The sequence below is a fragment of the Somniosus microcephalus genome, chromosome 7 (genome assembly GCF_052327205.1).
Source record: "Somniosus microcephalus isolate GS21.2 chromosome 7, FLI_Smic_1.0, whole genome shotgun sequence".
NCBI classification, from domain to species: Eukaryota; Metazoa; Chordata; class Chondrichthyes; order Squaliformes; family Somniosidae; genus Somniosus; species Somniosus microcephalus.
Window position 1 is genome coordinate 219,431,357 of NC_140993.1, and position 13,455 is coordinate 219,444,811.

Consider the following 13,455-nt stretch of genomic DNA (forward strand, 5'->3'; position numbering starts at 1 on the left):
AAAGGATAGCATCTACAGTGCAGCACACCATTCATACTGTAATGGAGTGTATGCCTAGAATAAGCACTAAAGTTTTACTTGGGACTTGATTCCAGAGCCTTTTGACTCGGGTGAGTAAAACCAAATGAGCCAAGTCAACGAGTGAGGTTTTTTGAAGCGTTTTTCTGATGCTTCTATTTTTGACGTGGCTAAATCAATACAGTTTTATCTCAATTATCTTCGATGGGGCAATAAAAATCTTGTTCAATTCTTCAAAGGCGTTGTATTTTTCCATCGCTCTTTGAAGTCTAACTAACAGCTTTTACCTTTTGCTCCCTCCAGTCTTGTTGACATTCTTGACTTCACTCTTTTAGCTTTGAAGAAGCTTTATTTCTTTCATGGCAAGCACCCCCCCTTCTGAATCTCTTTGCTTTCTATAAAGCCTGCATCTGTATAATACTTGAATACCACTCCTATACATGATTAGGCTCTTCTGGAGAGCGCATAAGGAGAATGCTAGTCCCCTGAGAGGTAATTCCCCCTCATCTCTGATTTGCAATCTCTCTTGTTCACTCTACCACTATGGTTAATGCTCTTCTAAGCTATACATTTGTGTTTCTCAAGCTGCACTCTACCTCCTTTGTGTTGAAACCAAGACTCATTGCAAGTCTCCTACTCTAAACTCATTGTTTTGCAGGACTAACAGTTTTTGCACTTTTCTTTCACTTCCATTGTCAGTCCTTTAAAATCCAAGCTAAACTATCTCTGTTCTTTTTACACTTTTCAACCATCCTAATGTCTTGGCCTGTGGTTTATCATCTTGGTTTCTCAATTTAAAAAAGGTATATGATTTTCATGTTCTTGTTCTTCACATAGTTTAGTAATGCACTCTTATCTGGTCGTATGAAAAATTGTGAAGATTTTCAAGATATTTAATACTTTTTATCTTGAGAAGTCAGATGACAGAAAACAATTTACTGTTGTAACCATTTCCCCACAATTTAAAGGAGAGATGAAGAATTAGTGGTGCTAAAATACATAAGTTATTCAGACATTTAAAAATTGATGCACTAAGAGCACACTGAAAAAGATTGACTTTAAAACGAACCAAACTTGCAGGGTGTGGCTAATTCTAACGACTGTAATCAAATTGACCATAGCAATAAGTTACAATTAACTGCCTAAAAAATGTTTTGTATATACAGAGCTCTTGGAATCACTTGGGTGGTTGTTCTTCGAGAAAGAAATGGGAAGGAACATGTCCAAGAGCAGAGTAAGGCCAACTTCTGTGATACATCTGCTACTGTGTGTTGGAACAGTGCAGTTTGGCCACCTCTTTCTAACCTCAAGGCACTCTGTGTGTATGGAGTCACACCATTGTTCCCTCCAAGTAAAACTCCTGCAATGAATGGGTAAGATTACTAGAGAACACACGGCGGAATGTAACCAAGTTAACTACTCATGATGTTTATCTGCACTGCACTGTTAAGGGAGTGCAGATGGTGAACCCAAAATAAGGCTGATTTTTTTTTTGCTCTCTGCCCTGCTCCCAAATAGTGTCCAAAAAACTTTTTTAATGCAGAGGGAAAATGGGTATTAATCCTTTGCTCCCATTTTGATCCTAAACAACATTGCACTTACTCTGTGGCTTTTCTAGTGTCTGCACCTGAAGTGGGTGCTGCAAAGTAAAATTCATGCAAATGAATTTGTGATCTCTGCACTCCAGTTTCCTTTAATAAGAAGTCTCCTGGCCCTGGGCACCAAGAACATTTGGAAGTCCCACTCACAACCCACCTCATCCATTAAAATGCATGGAAAAAATAGACCCATAGCATGTTTACACACTGCATGAAAATAAAGCAGATTATATCACAATATACTATGTTTTATATGAAACTGATCCAGCTGTTTTATGCAGCTTTTTTGCATTTTGGTGAGTTTTAAGGGGACCTCCTATTTGGTTAGGCTCCCTGGGCAAGGGCCCCATAGGATCCTGCTTTAATCTGACCCTGCCTCTAATAGCACCGGGTGTAGTTCAGGGGCAAACTGCTCCCAGAAAAACATGGCGCTACCGAATCCAGATCGGCTGTATTGCTGCTATCTATCATGAAGGACAGGCTGGTGTTCTTTTATAAAAAAAAAAGTACTTTATTTTTGGCTTTTTGAAGAAAAAGCAATTTTTCTGCTTCAGAACTTGTTGCACAATGCTGTTGGTGATAAAGGCAGTGTTCAGTACTGTGCCACCCCCACCATTTCTGCAATTATGGTTTATTTGGACTAGATGAGGGGGAAACAACCACAAGCCCCCTTAACAGCTGCTGAAATTGTTTGGTCTCTCCTGAATCACCAGCAACTGGTTCCTTACTACAGAATAGGACTGCTTCTTCCCTCCTCTCCCTGACCATAAACCTGCTCTATGCCACCTGCAATAAAGAGAAACCTTGCGGTGCTTAATCAGACTGTCTATTGACTTAAACTCTTAATTAGTCTTTAAGTATTCAGTCAGCTCTGGAAAATTATGTCTTAATGTTGCAGTTCTAATGTGCCAAATTGTGCAGCCACTTACTTCTTTGTCACTTAGGAAATTACAACTCATGGTTGCATATGTTTTTACTTTGTGATGTGCAGTCACTTTTAGATTAGATAAGTACATGAAGATAAATACTTTAGTCCAGAAAACCATTTAGGAATGATTTACTGTTTTGAGTACTGCACCTTTTTGTTTTCTCAATTTTATCAAACCGATTAGAATGAGTGGAGGGAGTGGGGCGATCATAGAATCATAGACATTTACAGCATAGAAGGAGGCCATTCGGCCCATCTGGTCCGTGCCGGCCGACAAAGAGCTATCCACCCTAATCCCACTTTCCAGCACTTGGTCCGTAGCCTTGTAGGTTATGGCGATCTTAGCACCAGCAGTTTTGCCCTTTGTTGGTCCATAAATATATTTGATTTTATTTAAACGAGCCGTGTCATATAAAATCGGTTTCAACTGAATGGAAAATAAAATGATTTTAAATGAAGAATTGATATTTTAAATATAATCTTCCCTACCCAACCACTTATTAAATATGTATAGCCATTATGTGCATGTTCATCCTCTTCTTTTGCTCCCTGCTTTTGATCTGGTCCATCATCGCACATACCTCATAGGTCACTATTAGTATCCAAATTTTATCAGTGGAGATTTTCTTTTGTCACCCATGTGATCAACCTACGGTGCTTTTCTTGTAAGGCATACCAACTCTACTACTCCTGAGGTGTTCCTGCAGTGGCTTCAGCAGAGCACGTGGAAAGCTGCTGTTGCTCGTGTGAGGACCCTTGAGGTGATTGTAGCTGACGTGTTTTGGACGCTCGAGCCTCTGAGGACCTGGCTACAGCACTTCGCTGCTGCCAGGGCAGTCTGGCTCAGCTGGCGTTCTGGCATCGTGGTTGATATTGATTGAGGGGGTGCCAAGGATGCAGATGTGCTAACCTCCTGAGAGGGGGCAACATGTACTGCTCCCACTCTGGCACTGCCACTTCCGGGGGGTGGGGGCTCATTACTTCCACTCATCTGCAGGAGAGCAGACAGCAGAAGATGAGTGACACCTTGAAAGCCCCCATCCATTTTCTCCATCAATCTGCCCAAGGCGGTCGTCTACTTCAAGGCAGAGCACAGGTTTGAGCCCAGAGTCTGCATGCCAGCTGTTTGAACTTCTGCTAAAGCAGCAAACCTTGTGAACATTGACTCTTGTTGTGAGGGCCCGGCTGCAGCGTCCCTGGAAGTGGCCATGCTCTCCAAGTTAGACTGCAAGGTGCTGATGCCGATGCCATGATACCACACAGGCTGGAAGCAGACTCCTCCACACTTTCAGCCATGGTGGTAAAACTCTGTGGCAGGCCTTCCAATACCTCGTGCAACTGTTTGTGTGAAGCAAGCAGTTTCCTTCTTGTTGCTGGGCCCCTTAAGTCTGAATCTCTGTCCTCCACCGCAGAGCTGGAAGAGGACTGTAGGCTGTCTGCTGGACTGTCCCTGCCACCAGTAGCTGCTGCTGATGCTCACTAGTGCTGGGTGTGCAAACTCCTCCAACTCAGCTGGGTTGTTAATCACTGTGCTAGTGCTTGGGAATGATGGAGAGTGTGTCTCCTTAGAAGGGATTCTTGTGAGTTCATTGAAGGACCTGGAGGTAATGCTTCTGTAGCTGATGGCCTTAGCAATCTCTTCCCGTACCTGGTGGACTTGGTTTTTGAGGATCTTCTTGGCACTGGCTGTGAAGAGAACTTCCCTCCTCACCCTGACTTCTTCCAACACGACCTCTAGGGAGGCCATCCGAGATCCTGAGGGCTAGCCTGCGCCTCATGCTGCCACTGTTGCTTGCTGCCTTTGCTTTTAAGAAGTGTTTTTCTACTTTAAATAGGCCTTTGGCTGATGTGCTGAAATTTGTACTCCGGAAGAGGGTGGGTTTCATGGTGGGTCAGTGAATTGGATGAATAGCCCACCCGTGAGATTAAAATGAGGCCTGGGAGTTATAGAAAAATCAATGAGGAATTGGAAAATGACTGAGAAGAGGAAAAGCTGGGACAAGATTCTCTGATGCGTCTTTGGATGTGCTGCTGGGGGCAGTAAGGAGCAGGAGCTAGGTGCTGTTCCCAGCTGGTGGTGAAAACAAGCCTACTGCCATCACCATTGCAGAACTGGCTGGAGGTGGTAGAGGAGGTCAGCAGCATAAGTGTCACTCCTAGGTCGTGGATTCAGTGCCGCAAGCGGTTCAATGACCTGACCAGGACAAGAAAGGTGAGCATAAGACTATATTCTTCCCAGATCCTGCACTGCACCCCCTCTCACTTTGTCTTAGAAATAGAAACATAGAAAAATAGGAGCAGGAGTAGGCCATTCGGCCCTTCGAGCCTGCTCCGCCATTCAATGTGATCATGGCTGATCCTCCATCTCAATACCATATTCCCGCTCTCTCCCTATACCCCTTGATGCCTTTTGTGTCTAGAAATCTATCTATCTCCTTAAATATATTCAGTGACTTGGCCTCCACAGCTTTCTGTGGTAGAGAATTCCACAGGTTCACCACCCTCTGAGTGAAGAAATTTCTCTTCATCTCAGTCCTAAATGTCCTACCCCGTATCCTGAGACTGTGACCCCTCGTTCTAAACCCCCCCAGCCAGGGGAAACATCCTCCCTACATCCAGTCTGTCTAGCCCTGTCAGAATTTTATACGTTTCAATGAGATTCTTCTCATTCTTCTAAACTCTAGTGAATACAGGCCTTGTCGAACCAATCTCTCCTCATACGACAGTCCTGCCATCCCAGGAATCAGTCTGGTGAACCTTCACTGCACTCCCTCTATGTTAAGTATATCCTTTCTTAGGTAAGGAGACCAAAACTGCACACAGTACTCCAGGTGTTGTCTCACCAAGACCCTGTATAACTGTAGGAAGACATCCTTGCTCTTGTACTCAAATCCCCTTGCAATGAAGACCAACATACCATTTGCCTTCCTAACTGCTTGCTGCACCTGCATGTTTGCTTTCAGTGACTGGTGTACAAGGACACTCAGGTCCCTTTGTACATCAACATTTCCCAATGTCAGCCCTACTCCATTCACACCACTCCTCAGCCCCACGTAACTCTCATCACGACCAATCAGACTGATTCAATGCACCTCTTGTCACCCTCACTCCCTTAGCATCCTCATCTGTTTCCTCCCTCCACCACTGCCAGTTCTGCAATCCTCATATCATTTTGTACGACCTCACTAATCTCATTAGTACAATATTCAAAGGCATGCCACTTGCACTCCTTATGCATGTGTCTGATTCTCATTTTCACTGCTTGCACGGCATCCATCGGATGTACACATTCTGGCAGCAAGCATGTCGGCCGGTTTTGACAAGATCGTAGAGAGACTATACCGGGGCTTCCAAGGTGTCACTGATCTCCACTGCTCTCCCACAGACAGGTAGGACTGCTGTGCCACTGCCCCAGGGGAGGAAGAATGGCGGAATCGGCGAGGTAAGTGCAAGTCTCATCCATTGCCACCCCCTCAACCAATACCCGGCATGGTGCCTCCAGTCCAGCTGGCCCACACTGCCCCTGCACAGGTGGAGGAGGAGCAGTCAGTGGCAGGGCCTTCACGGGCTCCAAAATCCAAAGGTCGTCGGCCAAGAGCAACTCGGGACAATGAGAAAAGTGCACAGCAGCCTTCCACCATCTCTGCTTTACGTAGAACTGTCAGGCATAGGAAGTCAAAGAATATATAGATCAGAGAGTTAACACATGGGTGTCACATTTTTTGTTAAGCCAATTAATTTGACCGCTATTTAAAAAATGGTCACTCACACCAGTTCACTATCCCATTATTGAATGCAGACTTCACAGTCAGATTTTTATTTAATGGGGACGTGATTTGAATTTCACAAGTTGGGGATATGTTGGACGTGCAGACGAGGGTTACACAACTGCTGGTGCGAGGTGGGTATGGTTGGTGGGGCAGTAATGGTCCAGTTGACGTTGGTGGGACAATAATGGTCCAGTCTAACTGAACCTACATGCTATTAAAGTATCCCTTGCATCATGGGCAGCAATATGTTCCATTGGCTGTGCATCCAGGTCCCCATCTTCTTCTTCACCATTGTTCTCATCTGATGAGTCATACGCGCCTTCTTTATCCTGAACCTCCAGATTTCATTACTGCGCTACATTGTGTAGGACGCAGCTTGCAACAATGATCTACGACACATTAGCTGGCGAACACTGTAGAGAACCTCCAGACCCATCAAGGCACCTGAACCTTAACTTCAGCATCCTTACTTGCTCGATAATGCATTGCGTGATGATGTGGCTGGTGTTGCACCTCTCTTGCGGTTGAGTGCAGGGGTTCCTCAGAGGTTTCTTCTTCTTTCGTATGGTAGTAGCAAAGCAAATCAAATGTCAATATCTAAGTCAGATATCCAGGCCAAAGTGTGGATATCTTGTAGGCTGCCTGCAAATTTCCTCTGAGGGCAGTGCTCAATGATGTGCTCCAGGGTCTGATTAGGAGCTCCACAGTGATGGGAATGCTTTAATCTTCCATCTATGGAGAACGTGGCAGCATCTACCATGACCAGTTCTGAGGTGGTTGATGGTTGTCCACAGTTTGCAAGGAAGGTTTGATCCTTCAGGTGTACTGTGGGGTCTTCTATAAAGAATCCATTCCGTATGTCGCAATTCTTCCAAGCATTTCGCCATCGGGTCACCAAGGCTGAGGGGAGATCGCTGAAGGGCTTCAGAGGCATCTTAAGCCACAGTTGAAGGGGTATCCTTTGTCCCAAAGCAGCGATCCTGTCAGTTTGGTCCCAGGTAGAAACATTGTCTGGATATTCGACTGCCGCAGAATAACTACATCAAAGCAGCTCTTAGGGAATCGCGCACAGACTTGCGTGAACTTCTTTATGGTTGCAGATGAGCTGAACATTGATGGAGTGGAAGCACTAGCGGTTCATAAATTCTCCTGGCTGGTCGGGGGCTGCTCTGATTGCTATGTGCATGCAAACTATGGTGCCCTGCACCTGCGAGAAGCCTGCCAGACATGCGAGCCCCAATGCTCTGGAAACAAAGAAATTCAGGGCGGTGGTTACTTTAACTGCCACTGGCATAGCATGGCCGCCAGGTTCAGCTGGTCTTCCATTAGGAGCAACCACCTGCTGTGTTAGCCAGAGCCTCCCGAAGCACTGCTTCTCCAAGGTCAAGGAAACGGCCTCTGCCTGTACATCCTATTGGGTGGGTATGGCCTTGTGCGAGCATGTGCCCTATAAGAACATAAGAAATAGGAGCAGGAGTAGGCCAATCGGCCCCGCGAGCCTGCTCCGCCATTCAATAAGATCATGGCTGATCTGATCCTAACCGCCAATCTACTATCACAGAACCATCTCTTGAATCTAACAGAATTAGACACATGAAATAGGAGCAGGATCAGGCTACACGGCCCCTGGGCCTGCTCCGCTACCCACAGGGCCATGACCGATCGGAACCTAGACTCATGTCCAAATTCCTGCCCGCTCCCCGTAACCCTTAATTCCCTTTACTTCTAGGAAACTGTCTATTTCTGTTTTAAATTTATGTAATGATGTAGCTTCTACAGATTTTTGGGGCAGCATATTCCATGGACCTACCACCCTCTGAGTGAAGTAGTTCCTCCTCATCTCAGTTTTGAAAGAGCAGCCCCTTATTCTAAGACTATGCCCCCTAGTTCTAGTTTCACCCATCATCGGGAACATCCTCCCCGCATCCACCCGATCCAACCACTTCACAATCTTATATGTTTCAATAAGATCGCCTCTCATTCTTCTGAACTCCAATGAGTAGAGTCCCAATCTACTCAACCTCTCCTCATATGTCCAGCCCCTCATCCCCGGGATTAACCGAGTGAACCTTCTTTGTACTGACTCGAGAGCAAGTATGTCCTTTCTTAAGTATGGACACCAAAACTGTACGCAGTATTCCAGGTGCGGTCTCACCAATACCCCGTACAACTGAAGCAATACCTCCCTATTTTTATATTCTATCCCCCTAGCAATGAAAGCCAACATTCCACTGGCCCTCCTAATCACTTGCTGCACCTGCATACTAACCTTTTGAGTTTCGTGCACCAGGACCCCCAGATCCCCTTGTACCTCAGTACTTTCCAGTTTCTTGCCATTAAGATAATAACTTGCTCTACGACTTTTCCTGCCAAAGTGCATAACCTCACACTTTCCAGTATTGTATTCCATCTGCCAAATCTCTGCCCACTTACTTAGCCTGTCTATGTCCCCTTGCAGGATTTTTATGTCCTCCTCACTCACTACTTTCCCTCCCATCTTAGTATCATCTGCAAACTTTGATATGTTACACTCGGTCCCCTCCTCCAAATCATTAATATAGATTGTAAAGAGTTGGGGACCCAGCACTGACCTCTGCAGAACACCACTTGTTACTGATTGCCAGTCTGAGAATGAACCATTTATCCCAACTCTCTGCCTTCTGTTAGATAGCCAATCCTTTATCCAAGCCAGAATATTACCCCCAATCCCGTGATTTTTTATCTTAAGCAATAATCTTTTGTGTGGCACCTTGTCAAATGCCTTTTGGAAGTCTAAATACACTACGTCCACTGGTTCCCCTTTATCCACCCTATATGTTACTTCCTCAAAGAACTCCAGCAAATTTGTCAAACATGACTTCCCCTTCATAAAACCATGCTGACTTTGTCCTATTAAATTATGATTATCCAAATGTCCTGTTACTCTCTCCTTAATAATGGACTCCAAAATTTTACCTACCACAGATGTTAGGCTAACCGGTCTATAGTTTCCAGCCTTCTGTCTACTGCCCTTTTTAAATAAGGGTGTTACATTAGCAGTTTTCCAGTCTGCCGGGACCTTTGCTGAGTCCAGGGAGTTTTGGAAAATTATTACCAATGCATCCACAATCCCTACCGCCACTTCCCTCAAGACCCTAGGATGTAAGCCATCAGGTCCAGGTGATTTATCCGCCTTGAGTCCCATTATTTTACCGAGTACCACTTCCTTAGTGATTTTGATCGTGTTTAGCTCCTCCCCCCCCCTTTAGCCCCCTGTTTATCCAGTGTTGGGATATTCTTATCTTCTACTGTAAAGACTGATGTAAAATATTCATTCAGTGTTTTTGCCATCTCCATATTTCCCACCATTAATTTCCCGGTCTCATCCTCCAAAGGACCAACATTTACTTTAGCCACCCTTTTTCTTTTTCTATAACTATAAAAACTCTTACTATCTGTTTTTATATTTTTTGCTAATTTACTTTCATAATCTATCTTCCCTTTCTTAATCAATCTTTTTGTTATTTTTTGCTGTCTTTTAAAGTTTTCCCAATCCTCTATCCTCCCACTAGATTTGGCTACCTTATATGCCCTTGTGTTTAGTCGAATACTATCCTTAATTTCTTTACTTAGCCACGGATGGCTGTCTTTTCTTTTACACCCTTTTCTTCTCAGTGGAATATATTTTTTTTGGAAGTTGTAAAATAACTCCTTAAATGTACACCGCTGATCATGTATCGTCTTACCCTTTAATCTATTTTCCCAATCCACTCTACTCAATTCCGCTCTCATACCTTCATAGTCTCCTTTATTCAAGCTTAGCATGCTTGTTTGAGATCCAACCTTCTCACCCTCTAATTGAATATGGAATTCAACCATGTTATGGTCACTCATTCCAAGGGGATCCTTTACTAGGACATTTTTAATTAATCCTGTCTCGTTACACAGGACCAGACCTAAGGTTGCTTGCCCCCTGGTCGGTTCAGTTACATACTGCGCAAGAAACCCATCCCTAATACACTCAATGAACTCATCCTCAAGGCAGCCCTGCCCAATTTGATTTGTCCAATTAATATGATAGTTAAAATCCCCCATAATTATAGATGTTCCCTTAATACAAGACTCAACTAGTTCCTGATTGATACTCCGTCCAACAGAGTTGCAACTGTTCGGAGGCCTATAGACTGCGCCACTAGTTTTTTTTTCCCCTTATTATTCCTTACCTCCACCCAAACTGTTTCGTTATCCTGATCTTTTGACCCAATATCATTTCTCTGTATTACAGTGATTCCTTCCTTTATTAACATAGCCACCCCACCTCCCCTTCCTTCCTGCCTGTCCTTCCTGATCGTTAAATAACCTGGTATGTTTAATTCCCAGACATTGTCACCCTGCAGCCATGTTTCTGTAATGGCCACAAGATCATACCCATATGTAGTTATTTGTGCCATTAACTCGTCTATTTTGTTGCGAATGCTACGTGCATTCAGATAGAGAACTTTCAAATATGTTTTGTGACCCTTAGTTCCTGCTTTTGCCCTTTTTATTACTTTACCTTTCACTCCATACCTTCTGCCCCTTCCTGACACGCTCTGGTTTTTAATTTCCCCACTGCTACCTAAGTCTATGACCTTCTCTGTTGTAATTTGTATTACTTGCTCTCTAGGAACCTCCCCCCCACTAGTTAGTTTAAAGCCCTCTCTACAGCCCTAGTTATATGATCCGCCAGGACTCTAGTCCCAGCACTGGCCAAGTGAAGCCCGTCCCAACGGAACACCTCCCTCCTGCCCCAGTACTGGTGCCAGTGTCCCAGGAAGCAAAACCCATTTCTCCCACACCAGTCTTTGAGCCACGCATTTAACTCTCTAATTTTATTTGTCCTAGCCAAATTCGCTCGTGGCTCAGGTAATAATCCAGAGATTATTACCCTTGTGGTTCTGCTTTTTAATTTGGCCCCTAACTGCTCAAACTCCCTCAGCAGAGCCTCCTTCCTTGTCCTATCTGTCGTTGGTACCAACATGGACCACGACAACTGGATCCTCCCCCTCCCACTCCAAGTTTCTCTCCAGTCCAGAGGAGATGTCCTTAACCCTGGCACCGGGCAGGCAACACAGCCTTTGGGACTCTCGCTCTCGGCTGCAAAGAACTCTTATCTATCCCCCTAACGATACTATCCCCTACCACTACAACATTTCTTTTAACTCCCCCCACTTGAATGGCCCCCTGTTCCACGGTGCTGTGGCCAGGTTGCTCATCCTCCCCGCAGTCCCTGTTCCCATCCTCACAGGGAGTAAGAGCCTCGAACCTGTTGGACAAGTGCAAGGGCTGCGGCTCTTCCAACACTACCTCCTGGATCCCTGTACCTGCCTCACTTCTAGCCACACCATCCTGACCCTGGCCACGGACTACATCTGAATTAATTAATCTAATTGGTGTGACTACCTCGTGATACACAGAGTCCAGGTAACTCTCACCCTCCCTGATGTGTCTCAGTGTTTGAAGCTTGGACTCCAGCACTTCAACACGGAGCTGGAGTTCCTCGAGCAGCCAACACTTACTGCAAATGTGATCACCGTGAGCATCAATGGTGTCCACCAGCTCCCACATATTGCAGCAGCAACACATCACCTGATCTCCCATTCTATGTAATTAATTAAATTTGATATTTTTAAATACCCTCTGTCCCGATTCTAGATGATGAATATCGCACCTTGGAAACTATAAACCAAAGAGATTTAAGCTTAAAAAGGGAGAAATACTTATCAACCAATCACTTACCCGCTTTCTGGTGACGTCACACTTGGATTACTTTTTACCTCTCTCCTTCCCTCCGAGTTCCCAGACTGGAGACTGGTAGGCCTTACCTGGTCTCTGGGACTTTTATAGCCCCGCTGCTGCCGCTGAAACACCCGCCGACGCACTGAGGCCTTACCTGGTCTCTGGGACTTTTATAGCCCCGCTGCTGCCGCTGAAACACCCGCCGACGCACTGAGGCCTTACCTGGTCTCTGGGACTTTTATAGCCCCGCTGCTGCCGCTGAAACACCCGCCGACGCACTGAGGCCTTACCCGGTCTCTGGGGCTTTTATAGCCCCGCTGCTGCCGCTGAAACACCCGCCGACACATTGTTGCTGCCGTCTCTGCTGACCACCTGCAGCTCCCTCCTTGGCTCGCTGTGCTGCTGGTGCTCCTCCTCTTCCACCTCCTTTTTCATCCGTCCAGAACAATTGCAGCAATGGCAGCATTCATAATGGACTTGTCCCTCACCAACTCGAGTGTCTTTGGGCTGGATTTTCTCAGCCCCAAGGAGGCGGGCATGGAGGCGGGACTGCTGGTAAAGTAGCAGACAGTGGGGGCGGATGGCCATCCCACCTCTGCCCTTTTGCCAGGAGGCAGGAAGATGTGCTGCTTCGGGTCACATCTCCTGGAGGCAGGAAAGGCATTAAATCCTTTTAACTGCCTGTTAACAGGTAGTTAACAGGCAGAAAAAAGGATTAGTGCCGTTTTACCTTCACAGGTGAAGGCTTTCCGACATCGGAGAACCCCGCCGGGTTGGAGGAGACGTGAAGGAGGTGTGCGGGGTTCGGAAGCACCTGGAAGTAAGATGTAGAGGAGAGATGGGTACAAGTGTGGAGTGGTAAGTATGTAAGGTGAGTGATAAGTGTTAAAAAATGTTCACTTACCTTGTTTTCTCCCTACAGCCTTCATCCACCCTGGATCGGGAGACCCGACATCCTCCTTGTCGATTTCACAGCCATCTGAGTACTAAAGTTGAAGGTTTGATGAGTCCTGAACACAACGACTCATCAAACTACAGAGAATGTCAGTGTTCGACAGCTTCACAGAAGTATTGACGTTGACGTGCTCTGTCAGTGACTTCCTCCCTAATTGGCCTGCTGAGCCCGCAGGGCAGGCTTAACAAGGTCAATCAGGGGAAAATCCCTCTGGTTGGTCAGACGATGATGGAGGCGGGACATTGACACGACAAGCGGCAGTCCCGCCTCCAACTCATTTCCATTGAGAAAATCCAGCTCTTTAAATCACTATCTGAAGCCAAGTACTGTAACCAAACTGTAGCCCACAATGAACTGAGGAAGCACCTGAGTGCAGAAACGTTAACATTTGAAGTTAAGCACCTAAATAAATATCCCACCTCCGATTCC

At 45.7% G+C, this 13,455-nt stretch overlaps 1 protein-coding gene across 3 annotated transcripts in view; it reads left to right on the forward strand.

Annotated features, from left to right (window-relative positions):
• Positions 1-13,455, forward strand: part of fbxo15 (F-box protein 15) — a 59,477-nt gene that overhangs the window by 28,733 nt on the left and 17,289 nt on the right. For 2 of the 3 annotated variants that reach the window (XM_085993430.1, XM_085993429.1), the window contains exon 5: positions 1,185-1,391. The exons of the other annotated variant lie outside the window; for it this stretch is intronic. In XM_085993430.1, the coding sequence (XP_085849556.1) occupies positions 1,185-1,391 (207 nt within the window). The remainder of the gene's footprint in view (positions 1-1,184; positions 1,392-13,455) is intronic. 3 annotated transcript variants of the gene reach the window in all.